Source organism: Buteo buteo, chromosome 20, assembly GCF_964188355.1.
Source record: "Buteo buteo chromosome 20, bButBut1.hap1.1, whole genome shotgun sequence".
NCBI lineage: Eukaryota > Metazoa > Chordata > Aves > Accipitriformes > Accipitridae > Buteo > Buteo buteo.
In genome coordinates this window covers 27,512,368-27,529,965 of record NC_134190.1, presented here as the reverse complement: position 1 = coordinate 27,529,965, position 17,598 = coordinate 27,512,368, and the positions used below count along the sequence as shown (strand labels likewise).

At 39.3% G+C, this 17,598-nt stretch overlaps 1 protein-coding gene across 2 annotated transcripts in view; it reads right to left on the bottom strand.

Moving 5' to 3' along the window:
- The window catches only part of SEMA5A (semaphorin 5A), a 328,915-nt gene that overhangs the window by 132,627 nt on the left and 178,690 nt on the right, over nt 1–17,598 (bottom strand). For both annotated transcript variants that reach the window (XM_075052509.1, XM_075052510.1), the window contains 3 exons: nt 15,844–15,906; nt 9,492–9,590; nt 8,071–8,284 (listed from right to left, as the gene is read on the bottom strand). In XM_075052509.1, the coding sequence (XP_074908610.1) occupies nt 8,071–8,284; nt 9,492–9,590; nt 15,844–15,906 (376 nt within the window). The remainder of the gene's footprint in view (nt 1–8,070; nt 8,285–9,491; nt 9,591–15,843; nt 15,907–17,598) is intronic.

Sequence of the window (17,598 nt, the reverse complement as noted above, 5' to 3'; positions counted from 1 at the left end):
ATGATATACAAGATCTAATTACAAGTATTAATGCTAAGATGACAAAAATATGTGGCTAAAAACCAGAAAATGATATAGTATCACATTCTAGACAGTTTAGTATTGGCAGGCATCAAATATTAAAGACATATCCAGAGATACTTGCATGCAAAGTCTTTTTGCTTATTGTAAAGCCCAATTATGTTTCATTCATCTCAATTATGTTTCATTCATCTCAATACACATCAATGTTTTCAGCTCTACGGAAGAAACTTGTATTTAACTAAAGCATACTAGAAATAAAATGTTTTTAGGAATACCAGGCTAACTAAAAAGAAAAGAACCCACTGTCCCACATTATCCAACTTCAATTTATATCCGTACCACACCTAGCCATTATTTCTCTTAATCTCTAACGTACTTTCTTCCCTCTCTATGCAAAATCCTTTCAGATTGTTCTTATACTCATGGAAGGAACTGAGTGTAACTTGGGCTACTTGTCCACCACCCTAAGGTTAGGTCTTACTTAAAGCAATATCCTCTAAAGGTGGACATTAAGAAAAACAATCCACCTGAAACAGCATGGAAAAGTAAAATTTTCCAACTATGCATTTGACTTTTTGTAGCCTATAACCCTGCTTTCTCTTTGAAATGATCTCAAAGATGTCTCAACTGATGTAAAAAGATTCTACTTATTGTGCAGACACTCAACATCAACTTGATCCACCCACAAAACCACCCCGTACAACCACTAGACACGGAGGCCCTGCCTTGCAATGGGGCCTGATGCTGCTGCTCCTCGCTGGAGGCCCACTGATATAAAACGGTCTCTACATTGGCACAACGGGATCTCACTGCAGAGCCAGAAACACTACTAGAAGCACTCAAGGTCTGCAGAACAATGAATTATAAATAAAATCTTCATGAACTGCAAGAATAAAAATCATATGAAATGCATTCATAATGTTTTTAGGGTTCTTGAAAAATCCATGCCAATCTATCAAGAGACAATATTTTAAAGTTGCCCTGATAACCATAATACATGTATAAATAAAAACTAGTACTCATATTTCATGGATTCAAAACTGAGAAACAATACATACATCTGCAAACACCTATGCATATACTTTACTGATTCTGAACTGATGAAAATGTGACCTGCTGTTGAAACTTGTGAAAACTGTTTTCATTTGCATGAAATATAATAATCTCAGAGCTACCTCAGGGAATTCTGTGGATATGGAAGGATTATCATGTCAGACTTTATTTATTTCATTTTCTCTTTGGGAAAAGTGATCTGAATCACTTCAAAGGAAAAAGAAGATTCCCATCTAGGAAAAATTAGTTCATATGTTTTCAAATATTGTGCTGTGAACTGCTATTTGTTGACATGGAGGCCTTCCCATACAGGTTTTTAATGCAGCAAATGAAATGATTCTCTCGTTTCCTGCTGAATTTGCAAATAGTTCTGGAAGACTAAACGCATCTTATTTGTGAATTATTAGGTCACCACAAGAAGTGCAAGGATTCTGGTACGTGACAGGACAGAGCTAGTATGGAACAACATGAGAATGTCAACCTGTAATAATGCATCACAACTATTGCATACGACCTTCATAGGTTTTTATATATTCAATTTATGGATGTGTCAGGCTGACTAGACTTTCCCAAATTAAATGGAACCAATGGAATCAGGAGAGCAAGAAAACGAGTCTGTCAGTGTGACATGACAAAGATCTCCAGCGTACAACGTGGAGCAGCGCTACACAGATACACAAACCCGTGTGCTGAAAGCACTGCCTGGCCAGTTAGCGCTGCCTCTGGGCAAACACACTGTAGGGCGCTATTTCTGAAGTTTGCTTACTCAGCACAAAGCCTGGGAATCTCTACGGCTTCCTTCATAAAGCAGCATGACTGTCCTGCAAGGACATTTCCCCACAGACTCTTCTAGGTTATTGCAAAAAAGATGACCGAACCGTGTTAAGTCAAGATAGTGCTTCAATCTGAAATAATCTAATTATTTTCCTAAAGGTTGGAGACAAACCTACATTTTCCAGGGAGCGTGGTCTCTCTGTTCTTAATGAGAAGGCACTTACGAGCAAGAGACAACGCTTCCCTTTGGATTATTTTCCCTTTCCACCCACCCAGGGAACTCGGAAACCAAAGAGACCAAGTCCGCAGTCGCTGCCAGCCCGGCGGCACGTTGATGCCGCCCGACGGTGCCGGCTGCTCCTGTAGGAACCGGCTGCGGCTCTGCCAGGCAGCACAGGCTGACGCTGCAGCCCGCAGACTGGCGTTCTTGGAGCAGGAAAGCAAGGGTGTGCTGCACGCGTGAGGACAGACTGGGGGGTCAGGAGTGCAAAGCTTACTGGGAATGGGATGGGGCGCTCTGGAGGGCAGAAGGAGCCAAACGGTGCACCCCCACCTGCCCTGGCTCTCGCTAACAGTGGATACGGCAAACTTCTCCCCGAGGCGCACCCAGGGTTTCACTGGGAAAGCAGTAGCTGGAGTGGTCCAAAACCAGGCTGGGAAGTGAGCAATACGGTGACCAAGGGTGTTGTGCGTAAGCTTATTTCCTGGGCCTTTTTAATTTAGTGATGCTGATGTAGACAGAGTAGGTAAAAGGATGAGAAGGACTGTACAGAAACTTTCTCTGGGAAGAGCAATGGGAAACAGGACCTGAGAGGGCTCTGTGAGAGCACCCGAGGCAGTCCTGGCCTCTTCTCGTGTCCCGAGCTTTGGAGCAAGAAAGTTGGCTTGTGCTCTTTACTCTTTAAAACCCCACATCCTCTGAAGTAGACTAATACGACTTCATTTACCTAGTTAGTGGATGCTGCTGTTTCCAGAGTGAACCAAGTGACAGGGGATGATCTGTCTGTCTGTCCAGAGATAACAGCAATTAACCTTAAGGATTATAAGGTCCAAAGCCTACTCTCAGCAAGAATGAGCTGTGATTTCCACTGACTGGCCCTGTGAGAAGTGACCGCTCGCATCTCAAGCGCGATGCATTCAGAGACCCCAGTCAAAAGTGAAATTAGCCCCAGAAATGTGAAAAGAAAACTAAAATTAGAAGTTTGTCAGATCTAGACACAGATCAGATTATACATGTACACAAAACAAGACACATACAGATATGTGCACATATAATATAGTCAAAATCTTGGAAGCCTACAAACTGGTCTAATGCTGAACAACATCTGTCTGGCGCATGTTCATTGACCTCACGAGATGAATGAATCACACTCTCATACCGTTGGCCTTTAAAGACACATTTCTTCCAAATATTTGTATTCAGCTAAATACTTACTGGCATTAAATTCTAGGAAGATGCCTTTGAATTTTTTTTAATAAGGTTCAACCTCCAGCAAGAAATGCTGTCCAAAAGGGGAAGCTTAAAATAACGGAAAGAATTTAAGCTCCAAATGCAACAGTCTGTTTTTGTTTACTTCACCTTACTAACATAATTAATGAAGTCCATTTCTGATTTGCATTTTGTAATCCCTCTATATTCATTAAGTATATTAATTCAGTGCAGCCCTCTGCAGCTGTTGGAAAATAGTATAGATCTTGCATTAGGTTGACCAAGGCATCACTGCTCATGAATATTTAACAACAAATCTTAATCATAGAGTAAAATTTTCCTACAGAGTTAAACATCTTAAAAGTAATATGTAACTTGTAGTCATCATAGTTACATCCACCCTCAGGAACTGAACTGTAAAATGTTAAATCCTAGTATAAAAGTGGTGGAAATCATTGTTTACTAATAGCTATTTTTCCTCTGTACTTCATAATTATCTAGGACACATGCTTAAAATGCTAGTCAGTCATAGCATAGCTGGCTACCAATCTATTTTGACTACTATTTCTTCTGCAATGCCTCAGCTCTCCATGATGTCTTTTACATTCTTTTCCTTTTGCTAAATTGAAGATTTTATGGGTATGGAAGAGCAAGGACTGCAAAACACACTAAAACTGTGGATGCCAGACATTTTTTCCAATCTTCTCTTATTTTGCTGATAGATTTTATAATACAATTCAGTATTATCATAAAAGTGGATGCACTCATTAGATATTACATTTTACTGTTGTACTCTAATAAACTCTGAAATGCAATTATTTCTTTTCTGAAAAACAGTTTTTAAATATGGTATTACAAAATCCCTTGGTTTATTGCCTGTTGTTTATTTCAAATAAATCTCCTTCATTTTCAAGGTAAAGCGTTCTTACATGGCATAATATTTTGCAATTCATTATATTATTTTGCTGATGCAAATTTGCCAGTGACAAACTTAGTGACAGAAACCATCCTCTACTCTGATCTAATACCTACTCAAGTCCTTGAGAGTCCCATCTGGAGTTCAGTGGATTTTCCATCACCTATATTCACCAGATAGACACCTTGCATTAGGAGTATATTGGGGGAGGGGCAAGGATAAAAAATATAGAGGACTACCTTAATTCACTCAGAATCACTAGAGGTTTGGGCTATAGGGATCTATTAAAAGATGCAGAACTTTCGATGGTTACTTAAAACTCGGAATCCATAATTCCACACACACAAGAACAAAACCCCCTAGCTTTCTTTAAGCAGATTTTGCCAACCAGCAGGTATGGTATGGAAAGAAAACCCAATTATGATGGCTTACCCACTTCTCTCCAAACATTTGGACTGCTGTTTATTTTTTTTTCTCTGATCTGGTTTTGCAGGAAGGGAGATGATGAAAAGGCTTTCCCTGAAGACCTGGTCCTCTTTGTTTTTTTCCCTTCCTTTTTTGAGTTTTGGGGGGTTTTTTTAGATTATTTGTTTGTTTTTTTCATAACAGAAATGAAACCAGAGTTCACTTTCATAATCATCCCCTTTCCCTTTCACCTTAAGGTTTGGTATGTCTGCTGCTGAAATCTATCTCTGCCTCCAATATTTCCGTCCTCCTCCTTTCTTTGGTGAATGCTGTTTTTTGTCTGTTCATGTTCCCCCAAATTCATCCCTTTTTCTACCTTCCCCCTGGTTGAGATGTATTTCAGTTCTAAGTTCTTCCATTCTCTCTGGCTCACTGTGTATTACAGTTTTCTGCCGCATTAATGAGGCTGACGGTCCCGTCATGCCTCTCTGCAGCTGACGATCTCCTCACAGGGGTGCCTCTCCTCCTTCCTCGCTCAGCCTCTTCAGCTGGCACCTGACATGAGCGGGACAGATGAGATATGAAAGAACAGGCTCTCCCCTCAGCAGCCTCCTAGTCTTTTCATAAATGGAAGGTGGACCTTGCTGTTTTACCTAGGGTATGTAAGAAGAAAAAAAATCCCACCTTCATGGGAAGTGCTGCCTGTCTTTACCACCTGGGTCCTGCATTTGGGGCACAACAACCCCACGCAGCGCTACAGGCTTGGGGAAGAGCGGCTGGAAAGCTGCCCGGCAGAGAAAGACCTGGGGGTGCTGGTCGACAGCCGGCTGAATATGAGCCAGCGGTGTGCCCAGGTGGCCAAGAAGGCCAACGGCATCCTGGCTTGTATCAGGAACAGCGTGGCCAGCAGGAGCAGGGCAGGGATCGTCCCCCTGTACTGGGCACTGGTGAGGTGACACCTCGAGTACCGTGGTCGGTTTTGGGCCCCTCACTGCAGGAAAGACATGGAGGGGCTGGAGCGTGTCCGGAGAAGGGCAAGGGAGCTGGTGAGGGGTCTGGAGCACAAGACTTATGAGGAGCAGCTGAGGGAACTGGGGTTGTTCAGTCTGGAGAGAAGGAGGCTGAGGGGAGACCTGATCGCTCTCTGCAACTACCTGAAAGGAGGCTGTAGTGAGGTGGGGTCGGTCTCTTCTATCGAGTAACTAGTGATAGGACAAGAGGAAATGGCCCCAACTTGCAGCAGGGGAGGTTTAGGTTGGATATTAGGAAAAATTTCTTCACCAAAAGGGTTATCAGGCATTGGAACAGGTTGACCAGGGATGTGGTGGAGTCACCATCCCTGGAGGGATTTAAAAGACATACAGACATGATGCTTAGGGACATGGTTTAGCGGTGGACTTGGCAGTGTTAGGTTAATGGTTGGGCTCGATGATCTTAAACATCTTTTCCAACCTAAATGATTCTATGATTCTATTTTAGAAGGGTGAGAAAATGCTATGGAGGTGTTTTGCAGTAACGTAGTCTGGCGTTGGAGAAAGGAATTCAGGGGAGGCACCTCCATCTCGCGTCAACTTACTGCTCTCCTACTCTGTCATTGCCATCTGGGAGAAGATGTACAGCTTTGAAAGGAGAAACACAGCACAACTGCTCAAATTTTTCCTCTAGTAGCATCTCCACTGAAGAAAACTAAGGATGGGTTTCAAAACCAGCAGGCATTTCTCTCCAATTTTAGGATACTAGCAAAAAGGATGACATGCACAAAAGAACAGAACCAACCTTACGGGTGGCACAACCAAAGGAAAGTAATTAATTTATCTTCTTGCAAAACAAGCAACAACCGGTAGCATATGGTTTGCATATTTTCAGTCAGGTCTCTTATCTGAAAGCTAAAGACCAAATTGCATAGCTCAAGCACACACTGGTTTTGAGTTAAATAGAATATTACATAATAAGAAAAGCTTGCACTAGGTAATTACAAGACTTTTCATTAAAAAACAGAAAAACAAAAGGATAACCCTGAATTATCATAGCTATTTCCATTAATCCTTAAAAGCAAAAGTGAAAGGATTAATTTTTGTTCTTGGGTCATAATTTCTCGCCACATATCCTACTAGCAGCAAGAGTTATAATAGACAAACTGTAAATACAGTGAATCTGATTAATTAGAGGAGTCTGGGGGGCGGGGAATTTTAGTGTGCCCTTTGGCATAACACACATCCAGTTAAACTGAAAATTCAGTGTGAAGAATTTTTTTCCCTTTGACAGAAGCACCCAGGTGTGGCACAGCAATTAGTTCCAATACCACGGCTGTGTGGAGAAAAGGCACCTGAACAGGGATATCTATACAATGAGCTCATTTTTCCTCTCTCATTTCTTTTGAACTGCTACAATTCTGTTATGTTCCATGCAGTTTGGTTTTGGTTTGTTAATTATTATTCTAAAATCGGCTGACCTTCAGAGAAGGTCACAAATTTCTCCAAGCTACCTCTGATGGCTTCTTTGTACAGAAAAATACACCAAGCAAATACGCACAATTCAGCATTCAGATTATATGAGAACTGAAACACTCAAAATAAAGTCTGTCTCGCAGCTGACCTAATGTTCTGAAGCTAGAAGAGTTTGTATTTGTACCTAATTTCAAACATGAGAATAATCCCATCATAACATGAAATGCACTGTGGGAATAGTGACTGTTGTGTCACATAGTGTGAGTTATGAAAATATAGGTTTCTTTCTACTGAGACAAGCATAGGAAAATTATAATATACATAATTTCACATTTTATGTTAAATAATAATTTTCATTTTAGAAGAGTCTGCTTCTTTTTTGTAATACATAAAATGGCAACTGGCCCTGTTACATCTGAGGAATACCTATCAGTTTACAGCTTCTCCCAGCTGGAAATCCTCATCAGGTGATTAACATCCATGCCACACGAGTCATTGCTATAACACGATTTTATGATATGTTTTGCAGACTAGTCCCTATCCTTTGGCTATAATTAGCGTCAAAACTGTCAGTCTGCCACCTAAGAAGCTTTAAAGCACAACATTTTCTGCTTGTCAAGGCTGGGACCTCCAGGGAAAGCCAGGAGAATTCAGTCCTTTCTAAACTGTTTATTTTCTGCCTTAGGTTTCTGAAAGACTCCACAAAAGAATGCTCAAGGCAAGCTGCGGCTCTTGGCTGACTCAGCTTTGCCATGTGAGCGCATCTGAGAGATACAGTACAGCTCATGCCTGTGCCTGCAAACATGACGTAAATATTTAAGTGCACATCTACAAACTGCAACTATATTAATTAAATACCATAATAATTATACTAGTAAAATAAAACAATATTCTGCAAAATAGTTTTTAAATGAGATAAACAATACTCTAAAAACATTCAAACTCTCCGAATGGAATTTCAAGACTGAATATGGAGAACATGGGTTAAAAAAAGATGAGTCTCATGGTCCATCAGCACTCACCATTCAGCCACTTGGAGTTGTACTGGGCAGTGCGGAGAGGAGGAAGGGCCCCCAAACTGCGATAAATAGCAGGATCCCTTCCTGGAAAATCCATGGCTGTAGCAGCATATAATTCCCCACTGGAAGTGAGAAGAGCAGTGGAGTTGTGCTGAGGACTGTAAGGACAACGAGCCATGCCACTGATTTGATCGTGTATCTCTGTCAAGTTACTTAACTGTAAAAGAGTGAGAAAAAGGAATTAAAACGACCTGAATATTATCATTTCAGCCAAGCTGCATCAATCTGAGCAAAATCCTACCATAAACACCAGTTATGTGCTGTGGTATTGTACAACAGTAATGAGCTGACCTTTACATCAATCTAAAACTGTCTCATATAAAAAGTTTTACTATAATGTTGTCTGATCTCACTTCTGCCACTTTGGTATGTAAAACATGCAAGTTAATCATTAGCCACCATGCCTAAAATGTTTTATATTAGAAGCAACTCAAAAATTAATTATCTCTAGACAGACTGTTATTATGAAAAACATATCTGATTGCCAGAATCAGCTAAGGTATTCACCATAGCAAATGGTCAGGCAACGAAAAAAAAAATAAAAAAAATCTTTGTTTTGTTGGTGTGTTCTAGGAAAGAATCTCACCTGAAAAATGAGATTAAAAATAGAGCTTTCCAGTTCAGCAGAACTAACTCTCTGATTTAGTAGCCCTAATGCTTTCAGCCATAAACCACAGTATGATGTTAATATGTTATGTGAAAATAAAGGTATAATAGGTTTAAATATAATAAATGTACCAAGGCGTTTTTTGGTGATACAGCTATTCTTTGTATTAAAACACCTCTCCCCTCCCCTCCTGAAATAAATAGCCAGCTTAGCGCAAACAGTGACATTTTGATTTTTATTATGACTATTATTGATCCTTAATGGACTCTCTTGCTTTGATACTCATAAATGACAACTAGGTTTTTTTCAGAAACAGAATGACAGATTTTGTCCACCAAGATTTCTCATTCTTGCCAGTCAGAAATCACTAATACTGGTACTCTCATCTTCTCCAGAACTACACGTACACAGTAGGCAGCTACCCAACTACATCTTGTAACTAAACCAGTTGATGCCAACCAAACTTGACAGAGTGGCAGAAGTCTTAGAAATACCTACGGTTCATAAAAAACTGGCACGTGGGAGGAACTGAGCTGCTTATAGCTGGGCTCTCTCCCACAGCTTAGGAGAAGACCACAGAAGGAGATCACGGGTGAACTCTCCTCTTTGGCCGGCCACTGGCCAAATCAGCCTTTTACACATCAGCTCACCCACCGGGACGCAAACAGCGTGGACTCAACCACAGCACACTCTGCCTTTTGGTCTGCTGGCTCAGAACAAAGACTCGAGCTGGTGGGACGAAACCCTGAACTCATACCGTCCGATTGGTGCAGATAGGAGTGAACGCGTTGGTTCCACAGGTAAAGAGGTGGTTGCCTCCAACAAGAAGCACTCGAATGTAGTTCTGGCATTCCTCCTGCCACGCAGAAAAGAAAGACTGTATTCAGTGGTACTTCAAAGGACAGGGGAGACCAATTACGATTTGCTTTCCACGGTTTTGTGTCCACACATAAAAATTTAGGGGAACAAGGCCTGAGCACACCTGATGTGTTAGCAATAATTCTATACATAGATTTCCTAACGACAACACATGCGTCCATCAGTCTTTGTGAGAATTTCTTAACAGGGTAACAACAAACTTCTTCAGTACTGAAGATTTCTTCTAAGTGTATATTTCAAAGGTTTAGCTAAACTCTGAAGTGATAGATGCTGACTTAAATAATGCACTGCTGTCTCAGCGGATCAGATGCTGGGTTTGAAGACAGATCAGGCCAAGGGAGGAAGTTGGGAGGAAAACAGGAGAAAGAACAGGCTATCAGTAACACAAGTACGTTGAAACCAGTACAAATAAAATTCTTGAGATGTTCAGACATAGATTTGTCACTACTAGTTTCATAATTTGCACAATATGTTTTATTAGAAGCATCTAAGTTTCTGTTAATTTGAAGTTTCTCAAGAAATTTCATTACCTCAATATATAGATGCTCACCCCTGAGGAATAATCTGACATGCTTTTTAACCCATTAGGATGTGTGAAAGCTTTATGATGTTCATTTCTCTCATTTCAGAAGCTAGAAACCAACAGCAATTTCTACTGTTTATTCAGACAGAAAGCCTTTTTCTGCAATACCAAAAATCTTCCAGAACTGCATGTAGGAAAGAATCAAACATTCCTGCAAAAATCAATGTCCCTACCTAATAAAATGAACAAAATCAACAATATGCTTGGAAAAAATAAAGTTTCCTGGAACCTTCCATTTGAATGCTCTCTAGCATTTATTCACAAGGTAGTCTCATGTAAAGCATTAAAAAAAAAAAACTTGTGAAAATACAGCTGTGCAATTCTAAGAGATATTAAGTGGAATCGTGTAAGTAAATCCATGTAATAGTAATGGTGCAGAAGTCCCTTTATATGGCCTACAGTTATATTAAATGTATTGCTTGTTTATCTTGAAAATAGACTCTCATCCTGGAAGACAAGAAATATAATCCTGAATAAATTGAACAGGCACAAAACAGACTGCAAAGCAAGATGGGCAAAATACTTTAAAGATCTCTGAGAAAACTCTCAGAATCTATTATCTATACCTTTCCTAATACAAAATGAAGTTTAAAAAAAAAACCCACCACCTACCACCCAGTAAAATCTCAGAAAAAAACCACCTCTTTGAAAAAATACCCCCCAAAACTACATTTGCATTAGTCTCTCATGCAAATGTAGCTTTTAAACGCTTCAGTTCAAGCCTTTAAAGGTAAGTGTCAAACATCTTAGAATTAAGATTTGACTCCCATTAGGCAAAAATACAACAACTTTATCTTGAACTTAACAAAACTGTCATCTTAACATTCTTTCAACCAAACAGAAGCTAATATGCAACCATGTAACAGAGTTGGGCAGTGCAACAAGCCTTTTAAAAAGTAATTATTTCACTTCTAGGCCATTTCCCTGTTGCAGGTTGTTTTAACTACACCAAGCGGGGGGGGGGGGGCGGGGGAAGTGGCAGCAATTCCTTCTTTTTTTTGTGGGAAGGGTGCTCAGGGAGGTTCATAGAACATAACGCAGTAATTTATTCTTTGGGCTACTTCCATCTTGCCCTTTGCAGAAAGCCATGGAATGTAAGTGTAGGAAAAATAAGTGGGTACTGACATTACAACCCATCCAATGTCTCCTCTTCATATTCCAGAGCTCCCTGAAATAGTGCCATTGCCAAATTACTTGCAGGCTGATCACCCACTCTTTCTGTTCAAAAATAATGTTAATTTTTTAAACTCTGACATTCCTGGGATTCACAAGATTCTTCTCTTTAATGTTCCCAAGTCCTGTGCCAACTTCACAACAATCCATACTGCAACAGGGCAAATAAGATATCTCATATCAAATTACTGTGGGGTACATAGTACAACAAAACCCAAACTGAAAGAACAGCTTTTATAATTGGCTATTTTCTTCATATGACAAATCCAAAATAATACAAAACAAATTAAAAAAAAATTAGTCATGAGTAAAACAATCACCACCCAAAACCATAATGAAAATGACTCCGTTATTTAGTCATTCAAATTGTTCAGAGTCACTTTTCTACTCTGGAGTCAAACTCAGCTGGTTCACTTTTTAGCTGTGCAAAAAAAGAGATGTGTGTTGTAGAAGTGACATTGGTGAATGCAAAGGACTTAAAAACCAAAGGTTTTTAGTTTGGAGGGTGGTGGTAGCTTTGGTGGCCATCTTTTACATAGCCTTAATCTCCATTTTGTCTTGACCTCTCTGCCATATACTTTCCTATTCTCCTATAAAAATACCTTTGAAAGAAAGAAATTCATTTAGCGAGTACTTTCTACCTTTATACCAGCATACCTGAAACAAAATACAACTGTTAGAAACAGCTACTTAAGTTTAAGACCAGCTTGACAGTTCAAGTACAATCTGGCTGGATATGGTTACCCATTTACAGCAATGTTTCTTGTATAGGCGAACATTTTAAAAACACCTGCATTTAATTTTTTAATACTTTTATTGAAAATTCAGATGCTAACACACACAGCCATTAGAATCTGAAGTAAACAAGGGATAAGAGACTTTACTTCAATTACATATATATTTTTTAATCTTTCTTTGGTTTATTGTATTTTTACCATGTGTATTTATATTTTTACTTTATAACAGTCCTCACCACAAGTGCCATTCTGAATGGCCAAATTTATTCTCTTAACCATGTGTGGTGTTTTAGACTTCTAAATGCTAACGCATGCTGGCCACAAGGACATCATTTTGTCTGGCTCGCTTCTGGAGCCACTAGTTATTTTAAGCTACAGCTTAAATTGGTGGATAAAAGTCTGAAGTCTCAGTAACAAACATCGGCCTTCAAAAGTCAAGTGCACATTACACTGTCAAATGTGGCAGATGTCCCTATATATTTTCTCCTTCAGCTCTTTTCCCTCGTTGGCTCCTAAAGCATAAACCTCAGAACAACCACTGCTAACAGCTTGAGGCAAAAATTCTGTGCAGCTTTTTTCTCAAGAACAAAAAAAAAAAAAAAAAAAAAAAGACTCATGTTTAACTGACCATTATCTCAAAACTACTAGAGTTGCTTCAGGGTTCAAAGCTAGCTTCTGGTTTCAGGGCACCCCATCAGCAAGCTGACTTTTAGTTTTGCTGCCTGAACTCATTGCCCCCATGCTACTCTGTGGGCCACAGAGCTTCAAGAGAAACCAGGATTTGGATGAATAACTTACCCACAGCCACCCTTCTAATCCTCATCTCTCCTTGCCACAGTCTGCGCTGGCCTTGTATAATTTTGTCTCCAATCTTTCCTGTCCCTTCCCTACAGTCACACGTGCCTGCCCTGAAATCCAAAGTTGCCCTGAGAAATGTTATAGAAATGCAGCCCCCCAGCAAGTCTCCAGTTTGTGCTGGATCTATTTATACAGCAACGAGCAAGCAAGCAGTCTTTCTGATAACAGTAACTGGAATTGTGTCTCCCAGGGGATTTCCTTGGAAGAGGGACAATTCACTGTAGCACTGGAGTGAATTCTTCCTGGCCTGATACTTCTGTTTTTCCAAGGGAAGGCTTTTGTGGTTTGCCTAGGAAGGGGAGCACACCACAGATCAGGTGCTTTCCTCATCTGCATGTGTAAGTCCTCCTTATACAGAGGGTATAGTGGCCTTGTTTTAGTCGTCATCATGAGGCAATAAAAGACAAACATCATTAGGCTATCCTTTCTCTGATCTTGGTCACACCAGTGAAAGCAAGAGAGGCATGAAAAGTCGTCGTTCCAGCTGGGTAGGCTGCCTCAGTCAACATCTCTGCACTCTCCAGCAACTCCTACATGAAGCTTTCAAGCCACAAAGTTTGCACATCAAAGAAAAAAAAAAAAAAAAAAAAAAAAAAAAGCAAAAAAAAAAAAGCCCTATGGTAACAATAAGAAAACAACTATTTCCTCTCAGGATTACCTTCGAACATCTAAGGACTGTACTTCTCTTCTAGATTGTTAGGAACAAGGCTATGGATACAAATGAAGCACTAAATCTTTATCCAACCCATAAAAATATTAAGAAACAATCTCAGTGGTCGTTATTAGAATAGCATTTATAATATTTTACAATGACAGCATAACTTCTAATCATTAGCTACTTCAAAAGGGTACGATGAACATGAATGAAAATCTGCACGTATGTACTACACTAAGGTCCATTCTTAAATGCATTTCACCAGTGTTGAGTATTTCTCCTAGCAAAATTATTTAATAGCAAAAATACAACTCTGCACTGTTCAATTGAATGGGGATTTTACACCACAAACAGTATTGTAAGCATAATATTCAAAAATACACTAGGATAGTCTCCAATTTACCATTACTGTCACCCATCATGGTAGATCAGTCACTGCGCTGTGATTTTCAGACAAACTGAATGTTATTCTCACAGTTTTAAACTTGGAAAATCACTGTAAGACAGACGCATAAACTTTTAGTTACACAGTGCATTCCTATCATGGTAGTTTCTACTGTATACGCACCTTGATCAATGCAACCTGTCATATTCTATTGTCACCTGAGCATGCTCTCTTCCTTCAGAGTATTGTCATCTCAAGACTAAGGATAAAAGCTTGAGGGTTATATTACAAGAACAAGAATAAATCTTCCAGGGAGAAATTACAACTTACAAAATGAAACATTTGCTTAAAGTATGAGGTCCCAGAAGTTCTTTGTTCTCTCTTTGCAAACTGACAAGTCACATTGTAGATCAGAACACTTGCTAGATGCTGTTTCTTCCATTAAAACCTTCACACATAACTTGAGTCACTAGAGTTTGTCTACTCAAGTTAGAAAGCTTTAAGTAAAATCTAACCCATTTCTTTTCTCCAGCTATTAATACCTTCTATATACCTAGCAAATCCTGCACCTTAACAGCCAGTGACCAGTAACGCTTAAATACATTTCTTACACTGGGATGGAAAGAAAAGGAAAGGAGAAGGACAAAGAAGGCAACACCATTCTTAATGCCTTTTCCCACTACTATAAACTCATTTCTACAGGGAAAGACATTCCTCCATAAAGACAATCATCTTCCATGCATGAAGCTTTACACTGCACATTCACTACTCTTGCTTTTTTTTCCGAGTAATTATGTCTTTTTCTCTCCTCACGGTATAGCATGTTTCTGAAGTGAGGCCATTCTTCCTCTTTAATCTCAAACAGAAAAGGATAGGCCAAGGGTACACTGCAACATTGTTTTCCAGCACTTAGTAAAAAAAGCTGGAAATGAACTGTTTAATGGGAGAAGGTAAAAAGTCAGTGATTAGATGACTATGCAGAAGAGACTCTTCCTCTACTAGGTGGTATAAGCATTTGGAATATGTTTTTGAAGCTTGGGGTTTTTTTTTGAGTTTTGCACATTAATAACATATGTTGACATGTTCTACCGAACATGGGTCCTGAAAGCAAGTGTGCTTTTCTGTAGTTATCACTCTTGATGTGTTCTCCCTTTATGTTTTAAGTCAATTAACTTTAAACAGTATAATAATTACAGATAGAGATAGCATGCATTTGTAACTTATTTTATAATTAATTTGATAACTAGCTTCAGCTTAGGACAGCCACTAAAGAACACAGCATCCGTATGGGTTCCATCTTAGCATTGCACTTACCTGTGCTGAATAAAAGAAATTGTAGTTGGCCAGATAAGGAATCGGTTCTGAATACTAAAATTATATCAAGTCCCATGTCTAAAAAGTCAGTGAATTTCATATTATTTTCTTCATAGTGCCAGTAGATATGAAATATAAATGTTCCTAAAATTGCATCTAATACACAGGGAAATAAATTGAGGATTTTACAAAGTAATTACACAGTTATTCGGGATTTACAGCACTGAAAATGAAGTGAGAGTACAGCTCATTACATATGACATGTTGTAGAGTCAAAACAGTAAATTGTTGGAAACTAAAGTTCTTGATCATTTCAGAAAAGAAACACGTGACTATACCTCTCACCCCACACTCCCTATATTGTTTTTTATTCCTTTACTTATACATCAGTGTCAGACTCCTTTTCTACAATTCTCTTTGGAAAGTGAGACAGTAAAAATGCATAAGGTAGAGATTTATACACTGAATTACACCTGCTATTAACACATAAATATTATTAAAGCAGAACAGCTGTCTCATGCTTACCTTTGATTTGCCTTTACTGTAACAGGCTCTTTTAGTAGCTTCATCACATTGCCATTCCACTGCCTGCAACCAACAGGAATTAGTTAGAAATGCAGGGAACACAGAAATATAAACCTCAGAGCTATCTAAGCCCAAGCTTGAGATATGTGCTTCAGGCATACTGATGATTAGCTGTGGGTGATTCTATCCATAATCGCCTTACAAGCTTTTTCTCCTCAGAAATGTAGTTTTGCTGCTGATGGTTTTTCAGTGTCTTAATCCAAAGTGCAGCTGGCCATCCCCATGATTCACGGTACCTACCGCTACAGGAGAAATAACCACAACCCCATTTGATGCTGTTCAGCCACTTTGTCACGACCGTTCTGAAGGTAAGCGGTTCGGAACAGAGAAAGGCTGACCCTCTCTGCCCAGCAGCACCGCAGACCCGAGGTCAGCTCTGCTGAGAGACCTTGCGCCACAGGAGGTGCCCCGCTCTTGGTTTTGCAGTATTTATCTCAAGCATTGAATGGAGATTTTAGTTTCTCAGGGTATGACTGCAGCACTAACCAGAAGCACTAAAACATCCATTAAGAGAAAGGAGCAATGGGCAGACACATACAAGACAACAGTGAAATGGAGCACTGCAAAGCAGAAGCAATTTATCCTCATTTTTGAGCTGTCTCTCTGCTTCAGCAGATTTATGCCAGGACTGTAACGCCTAGTCTGCATTACTACAGTTTCACTGCATGAGTTAACTCCAATTATTTCCATATTTAACATTCAACAGCTATGACTTACAAATGCTATTGTTCAATGGAGCAGGTCGTATGCTTGGTGTTCATGTGCCAATCCATGTACACATTTGAATGCCTGTATATGCTGTGTAGTCAGAGTGCATTTTAAATCACTCTGTATTCTTTCACCTTGACAGTGCACATCCATGTGTTCTTTAGATAAAAATGCCACAAAGCACTATACATTTTATCAGGAAGAATTGAGATTTCTAAACTAACCACTGCCGCTTAATTATTGAAACCGTAGCTTTTTCATTTTTATTTACCAGGAAATAATGAAAGACCGTTCATTCAGATTTAATATAGGTAATTTTTTGTACCTGTTTTTTTTAGTGGAGACTATATTAATAGTAAGTAGATGCTATAATTAATAAAAATAATAGTGTGAAACCCTATTTAAACTAAAGGGGAAAATGCTTTCAGAGTATACTATGCAGTACTCTTTGATTTGTGTTTCAACAAGCCCAAGAATGAGCTTTGTCATTTCAGGGGAAAAAAAAGATTTATAAAAACTAATGCCATTACTTCTCTTTCTCCATCCCAAACCTTCTCATCTACAGTTTGCCTTTGCATATTAATGACTACAGCATATTGGGGAATATATTGAAAACTTCTGGAAGAATCCACTTGTGAATGACCCTAGCATTTATAACAAACTGTATCTAGCAGCAGGAAAGAAATCTCATACTGAGATAAAAAAGCAGCAATGTGTTAGACAAAAAAAAGCAGCAATGACTTAAATCTTTTGAATCTTTAATACAAAAAGCAATTTACATCCATAATGGAGGTTGCAGTACAAAAGACTCCTCTTGGATGATCAATTTAAGTTCCTCATCGATCCATTAGGACACCCCAAACCTATATGTTATATGGCACTAGATACAAGTATCTGATACTGCATACATTATCTCTAAACAACACCAAAAATGTCAAATGCCTGGAGAAATGCAGGCATTACCAGCAGGAGGACAGAGTAGAAAGA